The sequence below is a fragment of the Octopus sinensis genome, linkage group LG28 (assembly GCF_006345805.1).
Source record: "Octopus sinensis linkage group LG28, ASM634580v1, whole genome shotgun sequence".
NCBI classification, from domain to species: Eukaryota; Metazoa; Mollusca; class Cephalopoda; order Octopoda; family Octopodidae; genus Octopus; species Octopus sinensis.
In genome coordinates, this window is record NC_043024.1 from 11688526 (window position 1) to 11703035 (window position 14510).

At 38.5% G+C, this 14510-nt stretch overlaps 1 protein-coding gene across 1 annotated transcript in view; it reads right to left on the minus strand.

Annotated features, from left to right (window-relative positions):
* Positions 1-5129: 5129 nt before the first annotated feature.
* LOC118768310 (kielin/chordin-like protein) overlaps positions 5130-14510 on the minus strand; it is a 19386-nt gene continuing 10005 nt past the window's right edge. The window contains exons 4-5 of the mRNA XM_036514517.1: positions 12800-12851; positions 5130-5195 (exon numbers count right to left, since the gene is read on the minus strand). Coding sequence (XP_036370410.1) covers positions 5130-5195; positions 12800-12851 — 118 coding nt within the window. The remainder of the gene's footprint in view (positions 5196-12799; positions 12852-14510) is intronic.

A 14510-nucleotide genomic window follows, 5' to 3' on the forward strand; every position in this document is an offset into this window, starting at 1 on the left:
TATTCAGGGACCTTTTGAGCAGGATGTCGGACCTTAACCAGTTGACCATGTCCCTTAGTGGCTGACGATATGTGCATCTCTGATCACGGGCAGAAGTAGTGGCTGACGAAATAATGATAGTAATGATAATAATAATAATAATAATAATAATAATGATCGTTGTTGTTGTTGTTGTGTTAGAAATGTTGACACAATTCTTTAGAAAGGTTGATATACGATAAGAAAAGCGTGATGCAGTTTGTAAATAGATTGTTTATTCAATGGTTCGAACGATTTTTAAAACTTTTTGAATCTGAAGAAGACAGACGATCTGTTGAAAATATCGTTCGAACTGTTAAACAAACAATCTCTTGCATATTTGCATTGCATTGCGCTCTTCTTGTTTTCTGCTATTACTGCATTGCTGACCTGTAGGTTTGTGTCGAACACCTGCTGTCGCATGTGGGATGGTTCCGGCTGTCAACTGAGACCGAGTAGGAAAGGCTGTGTTTATTAATCCTGGTGGCCAGTGCTGCATTAACCATTTCGCAAAATAAGCACGTGCTTAGGGCATCAAGGGAAGGAAGGGGGGGGGCACCACAGAAATGGTAGATGGTTTACGGCACAAAAGAAATCACTTTAAACTTGCTAAAATGATATTCGGGATGCCGTTATCTCTACTGAGTATAGATGCAGATGTGTTTACCTGAGATTAATTTTGAGGATCTGATCAAAGACTTTGCAATTCAAAAAATGTAGGAGGAAACTTTTTAAATATAAATAAAGTGGAAGGATACAAAAATAGACATAAGTCACGACTGGTATGGCTAATGCATTGATCGCTTCGATCCTGTTTCTTGCATTCAGCTCTGTCTTGAGTATTACTCTCACTCTTCGATAGCATTCTCTCCTGATCCTTTCCTTTATCTCTGAATGCCTTATTCCGTTCCCTTCAATTACCCCTAGGTACTTGTAGCTCTCCGCTGGGTCTAATTCTTTTATGACATTCTGCTGGTCAAGGTTAACGTTAGATGTTTCTGTCATTTTTCCTTTGATAAAGGTAGCTTTTGCACATTTATCGAGGCCGAATTGCATTCTGATGTCGTCACTGAATCGTTTGACTATCGCTAGTAAGCCCTTGAGTTGTTGGTCATTTTTTGCAAAGAGCTTTAAATCATCCATGTAAATGAGATGATTTATATTTTTATCAAACATTTTATACCCGTACTGCGCGTCATTGAGTAATTTTGAGAGAGGTATTAAGGATAAACAAAAGAGGAGTGGTGACAGTGAGTCACCCTGGAAAATGCCACATGAAATTTTTACATCACCAGCATTTAGAGATTCATCATCACTGTTCAAAGTTAGTGTGGTTCTCCATGATCTCATACTTACAGACAAAAAGTTTCGCAGAGTAGGTGCTATCTTATACATTTCCAGGCATTTCTTAATCCAGCTATGTGGTAGGCTATCAAAAGCCTTTTTATAGTCTATCCAGGCCATTGACAAGTTTTTGTGTCGTTTGTGACAATCTTCTAAGATCATCTTATTGATGAGTAGCTGATCTTTACAACCGTAGGATCCACGTTTACATCCTTTTTGCTCATTTGGGAATATGCTGCTTTCTATTAAAAAACTATAGGTATATTCCGTCAGGACAGATGTTAGCGTTTTATACATAGCTGTTAAGCAGGTTATGGGTCTATAGTTTTTTGGTTCATTTGTTTCTTCGCTTTTTGAAAGCAGGTATGTCAAACCATTGACTAGCCAAGGAGGCATTCTACTAGGGTGTTGTAAAACATCGTTGTAAAGTTCTGTGAGCAGTTCATGGCTCTCTGGGAAGGCATTCAACCAGAAGTTAGGAATTTTATCCTTTTATGGAGACTTCCATTTGCTTGACCTGAGAGCAGATCTTATATCTTCTACCTTGACACCCTCCCACTTTCGCTCCTCTAAGGAGTCCAAATTTGTAAATATTCTGTCAATCCAAGGGGCCTTTTCGTTGTGTGGTTTTTCTTCTGTCCAAATTTTATTCCAAAAATCCCTTCACTTCTTCTTTTGATGGGACAGACTTTACAGTAACTGGTGTTTTCCCTATCTTCCTGTAAACATTTTTGTGGTTATTTTTGAACATGTTGTTGTCCTTGAAGAATCTAACACGCTTTTTATACCTCGCTATGCGGGCAGCTTTAGCACATACCTATTTCTTTACTACCCACAAGGGGCTAAACACAGAGAGGACAAACAAGGACAAACAGATTAAGTCGATTATATCGATCCCAGTGCCTAACTGGTACTTATTTAATCGACCCCGAAAGGATGAAAGGCAAAGTCAACCTCAGCGGAATTTGAACTCAGAACGTTACAGCAGACGAAATACGGCTACGCATTTCGCCCGGCGTGCTAACATTTCTGCCAGCTCGCCGTTTCTGCCAGCTTTAGCACATACCTTTTGCTTGATGGTTTCTATGGTGGCATCAATGTCAAGTATGGTTTTCATATATTTTTTCTTTAATTTTCGGGTTTTTGTAGGTTTGGTAGTCTTGTCAAACTCAAGGTTTTGCAAACATTCAATGTCAGATCTAAGTAGCTTAATTTGGCGTTGGATGCGCTCTTGCCAAGAAGGATTTTTGTGGGAATGTTGCCGTTTTCTAATCTTTTCACCAGTTTACTGGTATCCGTATCGGTGTCATGTAAAAAGCACACCTCGAACGAGGGCAGTGATGTGTGACCGAGACCTTTGGCAATGTACCGTGCTTGAGAAGTCCTGTCGGGCCAAGTGACATTGTAGTCAAGGCCGGTGCTGGAGTTACATAACTGGCACCCGTGCCGGTGGCACTTAAAAGACACCCAGCACACCCTGTAAAGTGGTTGGCATTTTGGAAGGGTATCCAGCTGTAGAACCCATGCTAAATCAGATTGGAACCTGGTGGAGCTCCCCAGGTAACTAGTTTTCCCTCAAACCTATTTCTTTACTGCCCACAAGGGGCTAAACACAGAAGGGACAAACAAGGACAGACAAACGGATTAAGTCGATTATATCGACCCCAGTGCGTAACTGGTACTTATTTAATCGACCCCGAAAGGATAAAAGGCAAAGACGACCTCGGCGGAATTTGAACTCAGAACGTAGCGGCAGATGAAATACCTATTTCTTTACTACCCACAAGGGGCTAAACACAGAAGGAACAAACAAGGACAGACAAACGGATTAAGTCAATTTTATCGACCCCAGTGCGTAACTAGTACTTATTTAATCGACCCAGAAAGGATGAAAGGCAAAGTCGACCTCGGCGGAATTTGAACTCAGAACGTAACGGCAGACGAAATACCTATTTCTTTACTGCCCACAAGGGGCTAAACACAGAAGGGACAAACAAGGACAGACAAACGGATTAAGTCGATTATATCGACCCCAGTGCGCAACTGGTACTTATTTAATCGACCCCGAAAGGATAAAAGGCAAAGTCGACCTCGGCGGAATTTGAACTCAGAACGTAGCGGCAGATGAAATACCTATTTCTTTACTACCCACAAGGGGCTAAACACAGAAGGAACAAACAAGGACAGACAAACGGATTAAGTCAATTTTATCGACCCCAGTGCGTAACTAGTACTTATTTAATCGACCCAGAAAGGATGAAAGGCAAAGTCGACCTCGGCGGAATTTGAACTCAGAACGTAGCGACAGACGAAATACTGCTGAGCATTCCCTCCGGCGTGCTAACGATTCTGCCAGCTCGCCACCTTCCTCGGCGAGTTTTCCCTCAAACCGTCCAACCCATGCCAACACAGAAAGCAGACGTTAAAAATGATGATGGTGATGAGGAGGAGCTGGACGACGATATATATGGCGAGCTGGCAGAAACGTTAGCACGCCGGGCGAAATGCGTAGCCATATTTCGTCTGCCGCTACGTTCTGAGTTCAAATTCCGCCAAGGGCGACTTTGCCTTTCATCCTTTCGGGCTCGATAAATTAAGTACCAGTTAGGCACTGGGGTCGATGTAATCGACTTAATCCGTTTGTCTGTCCTTGTTTGTCCCCTCTATGTTTAGCCCCTTGTGGGTAATAAAGAAACAGGTATATATGTATGTATGTATAAAAGTATCAATATATGTTTCCTTGGCATATCGTAGAATATGGTCTATTTGTCCTCTGAGACTGTTTCTGTTGTGAGTTCAATCTAGATCTTTTCCGCTGGTATTTCATATCGTTGGCTTAACATCCAGCGAATGGACCGTAGATTCTTTCTCTTTTAAATGATGACAGAGCAACTAGAGGCAACCAGAGGCAACCAGAGGTAACGGAGTTAGCTGTTTCACCCAGTTGCGAAATACTCATCAATGCATTCGGTTACGATACAAAATTTCGATTTGTTTTTCAAGGAAATGCTTTGACGATGTGGACACGTTGTACTAAGGAATGCTCTGATTCTGTGCCACAATCAAAGATGCTTCTGTCCCAGCTCTGATACCTGTACTTTTTAGCCAGTGCTCTGATTCCATTCGTTTATTCTCACCTTATTCAGTGTTTTCAAACCTTGGCCAGGTGGATGTTTCATAGCTCTATTTGATTAAAGAAAAATAGGCGCAGGAGTGGCTGTGTGGTAAGTAGCTTGCTAACCAACCACATGGTTCCGGGTTCAGTCCCACTGCGTGGCATCTTGGGCAAGTGTCTTCTGCTATAGCCCCGGGTCGACCAATGCCTTGTGAGTGGATTTGGTAGGCGGAAACTGAAAGAAGCCTGTCGTATATATATATATATATATATATATATATATATTATATATATGTGTGTGTGTTGTGTGTTTGTGTGTCTAGCATTGCTTGACAACCGATGCTGGTGTGCTTACGTCCACGTAACTTAGCGGTTCGGCAAAAAGAGACCGATAGAATAAGTACTGTGCTTACAAAGAATAAGTCCCGGGGTCGATTTGCTCGACTAAAGGCGGTGCTCCAGCATGGCCGCAGTCAAATGACTGAAACAAGTAAAAGAGTAAAATAAAATAACCAATTATTAGTTAGGACTGAAGGTATCAGAAAATCTTTATTTTATAAATAAAAGTGTATAATTTTATTTCGTTGGAGTTAATTTTCTTTGGTTCTCCAAGGAAGACCATTTCTGTCAGCCAAGCAACGTCCCTTAATCATCAAACCTTCTTTGTTCTCTCATCCTCCTTAACTGGACCCATTTTTAAGGTCCTGATGTTACGGATCTACAGTAAATGAAAAGGAGAAAAATCAAAAATTAACACAAAAGATAGATTATTGTTAAAAGATTATTAAGGTTGGCAGTGGGAGCACTGCTTAATTACGGAGTGCTTCATGAGTTCAAATCGTTGTTTAGAGTTTGATAGAAAACAAGACCCAGGTCAGTGACAGACTGTATGAATGAAAGACAGAGAGAGGAAGAAAGATGCGAGAGACCCAGGGGGAAATGATTGAAATAAAAAGCAATATAGAAGTTAAAACCTAAAATAATAATAATAATAATAATAATAATAATAATAACGATAATGATAATAATAATAATAATAACCGTTGAGAACACCGGGGACGTTTAAGATGTAAGAAGGAAATTCAGAGCTCCGAAATCTATCCACAAACATCGAAAACAAAGACATCCTATGGAGCCAAAGTTTTACTAACAAAGAATTGGACTGTATCCGAGTAAGTAATACTAATTGAAATTTATTACTATTTTCGAAACGAAATGATGTATTTTGACTCGATATCATCTCCAATGCAACACATGTAAACATGCATAGAACATCAAGATCATCCCCGACCCCAAACACCATGTACAAAGGAACTACGAAGAAATTAAATGCCACCGATACTATTCAACTCAAGAATAACAATCGAGCGGTACGTACATTAAACTTACAACAAAAAATGTACGAAAAACTACACGTGCGAAATAATGTGACAACAGAAATAAACGGACCGGTACCCTACGAAAATGACGACCGTCAAAATAATGGGCCGGACGTTGTACCTCATGTCCCGCAAATAAAACCCAAAAGACGTAAATGGACACGTGAGGAATACATTTCTATCTTACACGCATACTTCACAGCAGTACTCTACCCCAAAAATGAAAATACAACAACACATACATATAAAATATGGAAGGAAAATAATAGAGATATAGACTTGGATACAGCAATGAACCCTAATAAATTAGCTAACGTACGAAGATACATTCTCAACACAAAAAAAAAATCAGAAATAGAAATAGAACACCTAAAAGAAAACATACACCAGGAAAATGTAGATAGAAGCCACACAACGATGCCCAATAATATAAACACTGAAACTGTAAAACACGAAGACAAACGCAACATTCCCAACAAACACGATGTAAACAACGAAGGGGAGCCTAATGATTATGATAATATAAAAAATAAAATAATAAAAGAACTGAAAACCACAGAGCTCAAAATGGACCACCGACCATACCTCCCAAGAATCAAAATAAACAAAATAACAACACCTATTATAAACAGCATAAACCTAGCCGTCACTGAACTGATAGCCACTGAATAAAAAAAGTGATATCACTGAGCTAAATAACCTAATATACGCAGCAGCCACTGCAGCCACAAAAGAAGCTGGATACTCACCCAAACCCGCCCAAACAGGAGTACCACCACCCAAAACAAACCCTGTGGATAAATAACATCCAAAGCAAAATAAAAAAAATTAGAAAAGACCTGTCGATTCTTAATGAAATCAGCAAACAATCAACGCTACTGAGCAACAAAAAGAGAACAAAAATACTCCGCAAATATAACATCACAGAGAAAGATTTGCCTGAATAAAAGAAAAGCTGAAGCAAGATATCCTTGCCAAAGCACAAAGGATCCGCCGGTACAAGAAACGCCAACGCTTCTTTGAAGAAAACAAAAAGTTCAACTCCAACCCCAAAAGTTCTACCAAGAACTGGGCAAAAATAAAATAGAAGTCACTGCAGCACCAACGGCAGAAGAATTGGAAGAATTCTGGGGAGAAATATGGTCGGCGAACGAACCACCAAAAAAAAGGAGTATCAAAATAACAAACTCGGCATCTGAACAACTTTGGACCACCATAACAACTGAAGAGGTCACCCAGGCACTGCAAAGACTAAGCAACTGGAAGGCACCTGGGCATGACAAGATCCCCAACTTCTGGTTGAAATATCTAACAGGAATGCACAAAAAGCTGGCTGAAAACTTTAACAACGTACTAGCAGAGCCAGAGACAATGCCTGAATGGCTCACGAGGGGAAACCATCTTAATTCCCAAATCAAATGAAACAGAAAAACCAGAAAACTACAGACCAATAACCTGCCTCCCTACTATGTTCAAGGCATTTACTGCAGTGATATCACAAAGGCTGAACAAGCACCTGGACGAAAACAAACTGTTCCCAGAAGAGCAGAAAGGATGCCGCAAAGGCTCATATGGCTGTAAAGATCAACTAATGATTAATAAAGCCATAACTGAAGACAGCCACAGAAAGAAGAAAGGCCTCAGTATGGCCTGGATTGACTACAAAAAGGCGTTTGATAGCATCCCCCACACATGGATCCTCGAAACACTAGCCATTAACAAAGTAGCACCAACAATCATAAAATTCATAGAGCACTCTATGAATAAATGGCAAACAGTCCTACACCTCCAAACAAAAGAGGGACTCATGAAAACCAAAGACATCCCCATTAGAAGAGGAATATTCCAGGGAGACACGCTCTCTCCACTCCTTTTCTGCTTGGCACTGTCACCTCTATCTGATATGCTAAATAGAACTGGATGCGGATATAAATGTTACGACAAAACGATCAGCCACCTTTTTATATGGATGACCTAAAACTATACGCTGCAAATGACAAACAGCTGGAAACACTATTAAAGACAGTTCATGGATTTACCAAGAAATAGATATGAAATTTGGATTAGAAAAATGCGCCAAAGTAACCATGAAAAGAGAAAACTAGTTAAGAGTAACAACATCACACTAGATAAAACCAATGAAATAAAAGAATTAGACCAAAGCCAAACTTACAAATACTTAGGAATCCATGAACTAGATAAGACACAACACACACAAATGAAAGAGAAAATAAAAAAAGAATATTATAGACGAGTTAGATCAATACTAAACACAGAGCTCAATGCTAAAAACAAGATAATAGGTATCAACACTTTAGCTGTCCCAGTTATAAGTTACAGCTACAATATCCTTAACTGGACACGAAATGAACTGACCAAAATAGATAGGAAAACAAGAAAAATAATGACAGGATCTAGGATGCATCACCCAAAATCTGACATAGAAAGACTATATATACAACGTATAGAAGGTGGTAGAGGCCTTATACAGCTGGAAAACTACTATAAAATAACCACCATAGGACTGCAAAAATACCTACTTCAGAAGGAAGGAAAACTGATCCAGATAGCGGCAAAACACGAGCAAAACAAAAAACTGTTCTCAGTATTTAAGGAAGCTGACAAATACAAACAAGAAATCATACTACCTAATAAACATGAAGAAGAAGAAGAAGATGAAGAAACAACAAAAGCTATAAAACATGAAATCCAAACTAAAAATAGAACAGCAACGAACCATGATAAAACGATGGCAAGAAAAGCCCCTTCATGGTAAATACTGGACTAAACTAAACGCAAAAGAAATAGACAAAGAAAAATCCCAGCAATGGTTGAGAAGCTCAGGACTCAAAGCAGAAACAGAGGGATTTTTAATTGCAGCACAAGACCAAAGCCTCACCACCAGAAATTACCAAAAACATGTAATGAAAAGAAATATTACAAGTAACTGCAGAATATGTGGAGATGGACAAGAACAATAAATCATATTATCTCTAGCTGCCCAGTCCTGGCTAAGAAGGAATATATTCACAGACATGACAGAGTTGGAACCTACATACATTGGAAGCTATGCCAACATTATAGAATAACAACAGAAAAAAGATGGTACAGGCACACACCAGAAAAGGTCACAGAAAACGAGAAAGCAACCATACTCTGGGATATGCCGATACACACAGATAGAGAAATTAAGGCCAACAGACCAGATATAGTTGTCAGAGATCATGAAGAAAAAAAATGCTTTCTAATTGATGTATCAATACCGGCTGATGACAACGTGTCTCTAAAAGAAATGGAGAAACTCTCAAAATACAAAGACCTGGAAATAGAGGTAACTAGAATGTGGAATCTGAAAACAGAAACAATTCCTATCATAGTAGGTGCATTAGGCATGATAAAAAAATATTCAGACAAATACATAACAAAAACACCAGGACTTACAAACACATATAACATACAGAAAATTGCACTACTAGGCACTGCACACATCCTACGCAGAACACTTTCCATACAATAACCATCAGAGCATCACAACAAATCACAGCACATACCCAAGGCACACAGAGCTGTGCTCGGTAGTGAAGTGAAAGCACGCTATAAAAATAAAACTACTGAATAATAATAATAATAATAATAATAATAATAATAATAATAATAATAATAATAATAATAATAATAATAATAACGATAATAATAATAATAATAATAATAATAATAATAATAATAATAATAATAATAATAATATTATTTAAAAATTTTTTTTTAAATTTTAAATTTTATTTTTATGTATTAGACATTCACTAGTACAACACCCCCCCAAAAAAAAAACCCCAAATATATGGCACAGAACTTCCAACCAGTTGTCTCTTGAGGTCTCTGGGTGAGACTTGGAGCCAACTTGTACAGACATAAAGCAAAAGTCAAACAGAATAATAATAATAATAACATTCTATCATAAAGGAAAGCAAAAATTTGCTATTGATCTCGTGCAGGATACCCAAACTGAACAACCCAAGGGAAGTATGGCAACTATTGTTGCAAAAAAGGTGAAAATAATGGCAATGAAAAAAGCGCACGAGCAATTGGCTGATAGGTGGGAGGAGAAACCTCTGCACGGCAAATATGGGGCCCGCAGCAAACAAGCTGATGTTGACCAGAAGCAAACCCATCAGTGGCTACGGAGCTCAGGGCTAAAAGCAGAGAGCGAAGGTTTCATCCTGGCTGCTCAAGATCAAAGCCTATTAACCCGGATCTACCAGGCCAATGTGATGAAAAATGGAGCAGACCCAAAATGCCGATTCTGCAACGACATGATTGAAACAGTGGACCACCTAATCTCTGGATGTAAAGTCTTAGCTCCAGTGGAGTATAAATTAAGACATGACAGAGTTGGCCAATATCTACACTGGCTAATAAGTCGGCATTACAATATCAAAACTGCCGACAAGTGGTATAATCACCACCCTGAGGCTGTAACTGAAGGAGAAAATGTAACCATTCTGTGGGACTTTCCAGTACATACAGACCGAACCATCAAAGCCAATAAACCAGATATTGTGTGAAAGACCAAAACAATAAGTTTGCTTATTGATCGACATGAGCATCCCCTGTGATCATAATATCTCAGCGAAAGAGTTTGACAAGCTCAGAAAATATAAAGACCTACTCACTGAAATTGAGAAAAAGTGGTATCTCAAGGCGGTTACAATACTAGTGATCGTAGGAGCACTAGGAGTGATCAAGAAGGGAACCGAAAATTATATGAGAATGATCCCTGGCTTACCATCCCTGCAAGAAGTGCAAAAGATTGTCTTAACTGGTACATCACACGTATTGAGAAGAGCATTGTCGATGTGAGAATTATTACTACCCATGTATTTTAATTTAACTTAAAAAAAAAAATGAACGAACTATTGAGTTTAGTGTAATGGCCTACCAATGTATACTATGAGTTTCTTTGCCCTAGGAGTCGGGAAGACACTCGGCAAGAAATGGAAGCAAATTTGAAAGAGGAAAAAAAAGTAATAATAATAATAATAATAATAATAATAATAATAATAATAATAATAATAATAATCATAATACCAAAAACTGACTAAATATAAAGATCTTGAAATAGAAATCAGCAAAATGTGGAACCTGAAGACTAAAACAATACCTATTATCATAGGTATCCTGGGAATGATAGCAAAAGAGGCTGATTGCTACCTAGCTCAGATACCAGGAAACCCCAAAAATGGCAGAAATTCAAAAGATAATGCTCATGGGAACTGCCCATATCCTACGCAAAATACTTTCTATGTAATCTCAAGTTTTAAAACAAACATAATTTTCGTATGTTTTTTTTAGACATTCACTAGTACAACACTAAATACAAAACCAAATATATGGCACACTAGGCATAACAATAACACAAACTTCCAACATGTTGTCTCTTGAGGTCTCTGGGTGAGACTTGGAGCCAACTTGTACAAATATAAAGCAAAAGTCAAACATAGAATAATAATAATAATAATAATAATAATAATAATAATAATAATAATAATAATAATAATAATAATAATAAATGCCCTGATGCAGTACCAGGCAGTGGCTCTCATGGCTTCTGATCTTAACTGATTGCAAGTGTTATCATGTACATTGTTTTGTCTTGGTATAAAAGATGGGCTACAGCAAATATTCTGCTCAATACCACAGATTTGCTTGTCAGTTGTTTGACCTTAACCAGTTGAGCATGTCCCTTAGTGGCTGACGATACGTGCATCTCTGACCACGAGCAGAAGTAGTGGGGGAGCATCATAGCCATGTGTTGAGATTCTTTGGGGTTTGAATAATTCCCCTTTGGAAACATGGCTGTTTCATTCAACATCCTTAAACAACCCTCATTCAGGGACCTTTTGAGCGGGATGGGCTACTCGACCAGAATGAAATTCTAACTGGGCCTCACCTGCAAGGTCATGAAATTTTGGGTGGTGGAGGGGAGGGTGCTATTAGATCACATCGACCCCAGAAAGAAGAAAAGCGAAGTTGACTTTGATGGGATTCGAACTCAGGATGTAAACTAGGAGAAATACTGCTGAACGTCTTATCTACCATGCTAAAGATTCTGTCGGCTTACTACTTCGAAAACAGAGATAACGGTTTCAAGTTTGGCACAAAGCCAGCCATTTCGTGGGCGGAGGCAAGTGGATTACATCGACCCCAGTGTTTAACTGGTACTTATTTTATCGACTCTGAAATGATGAAAGGCAAAGTCGACCTCAGCGGAATTTGAACTCAGAATGTAAAGACGGACGAAATGCTGTTGAGCATTTTGACCGTCGTGCTAACGATTCTGCAAGTTCACGGCCTTATCAAAGACAGAAATAATGAAAATAAGAAAGGAAAAATAAAGAGGAGGGTAGAGGAAGAAGAGGATGAGTGAAAAAGGCAAGAAAGAAGAAAGGAAAGAGAGAGAGAGAGAGAGAGAGTGGTAAGATATGTAAAACATTGAACGAAAGAGAAAAAGAAAAATAGAGAAAAAATGAAGGAAAGAAGGAAAAAAAAAGAAAAAAGGAAAGAGAGACAAGAGATTGAAAAATAGATTGAGAGAAAGAAAGAAAAAATAAAGAGAGTAAGAAGAATGAAAGAAAGTGAAAGATAAATAGACAGAAAGAGAGAAAGAATGAAGGAGAGAGAGAGAGAGAGAGAGAGAGAGAGAGAGAGATGGAAGAAATGAAAGAGGAAAAAGAAAGAACGAAAATTGAATGGCAGAAAGAAAGTCGAATGAAATTGGAAATTGAAAGGAAGAAATAAAAACAAAATGGATGGCAAGAAAAAAAAATGAAAAAGTAACGGTAAGGATTAAAGTTGTGAAATGTTAAAATATGTGTCTTAGTAGCAGAGAATTACCATTTGTCTTTAGGTTAACAGAACACTCTTTTGCACTTTACTTCGTCTTTACTCTTTTCCGCCAATCGATGCGAATACGAATGCATCCTTTGGTTGTTGGTAAACTGGGAAGAAACGGAATGAAAGAAAGATAATGAATAAGAATGAGAGAATGAAATCAATGAAATAATGAAGGAATGAATGAAAGAATAGAAGAAAGAAAGATAAAGAAAAAAGCAACTGAAATAAAATCTTTGTCCACGTTTGTAAAATTTTCTTCTGTATCTGCAGACTGGTTGTTGGTAATTGGGAAGAGAGTGGAGGCGCAATGGCCCAGTGGTTAGGGCAGCGGACTCGTGGTCATAGGATCGCGGTTTCGATTCCTAGACCGGGCATTGTGAGTGTTTATTGAGCGAAAACACCTAAAAGCTCCACGAGGTTCCGGCAGGAGGTGGTGGTGACCCCTGCTGTACTCTTTCACCACAACTTTCTCTCACTCTTACTTCCTGCTTCTGTTGTACCTGTATTTCAAGGGGCCGGCCTTGTCACTCTCTGTGTCACGCTGAATATCCCCGAGAACTACGTTAAGGGTACACGTGTCTGTGGAGTGCTCAGCCACTTACACGTTAAGTTCACGAGCAGGCTGTTCCGTTGATTCGGATCAACCGGAACCCTCATCATCGTAACCGACGGAGTGCTTCCATCCATCAATTGGGAAGAAAAGGAATGAAAGAAGGAAATCAATAAATAATGAAAGAATAGAAGAAAGAAAGATAGAAATAAAAAGCAAGTGGAATAAAATAACTGAACACAGAAGATAAAAAAATGGAATGTACGAACGAAATACGGAGTGGGTGAAAGAGAGACGAAAAGAAATAGAGAATGAAAGAAAGAGAAAAATTAGCATAAAAGGAAAGATAGAAAGAGAAAGACATGAAAGAGAAAAAAGGACGAAGGAAAATTGAAAGGAAGAAAAAATAAAAAAACAGGATTTTTTCGGTCTGAACGGCAGTTTTTAACATAATTTCTAGGTAACTAAAAAATTTTAAACTTCGTATACTGGTAGAATGTGTTTATAAAACATCTTTTTCTCTTGGCTTTATTGAGAAAATTCTATAGTTTGTCAGATATTTGTTGTTGTTTTTTCTTCAATTTCTGCAATTTAAACCAATCAATGACGTCTATTGAGGTAAAAACATTCTGTGCCGTATGAATATGTCTCTCGTTTAAGAAACAGATTGGATTTATTTACATTTGTGAAGAAAAAAAGATACCCTTCCCCCACCCCTAACCCTAACCCTAACCCTAACCCTAACCCTAACTAACTCTAACCCTAACTAGCCCTAAACCTAACTAACCCTAATCCTAACTAACCCTAACCCTAACTAACCCTAACCCTAACCCTAACCCTAACTAACTCTAACCCTAACTAGCCCTAACCCTAACCCTAACCCTAATTCTAACTAACCCTAACCCTAACCCTAACTAACTCTAACCCTAACTAGCCCTAACCCTAACTAACCCTAATCCTAACTAACCCTAACCCTAACTAACTCTAACCCTAACTAGCCCTAACCCTAACTAGCCCTAACCCTAACTAACCCTAATCCTAACTAACCCTAATCCTAACTAACTCTAACCCTAACTAACTCTAACTCTAACCCTAACATTAACTAACTCTAACCCTAACTAACCCTAACCCTAACTAACTCTAATCCTAACTAGCCCTAACCATAACTAACCCTAATCCTAACTAACCCTAACCCTAACTAACCCTAACCCTA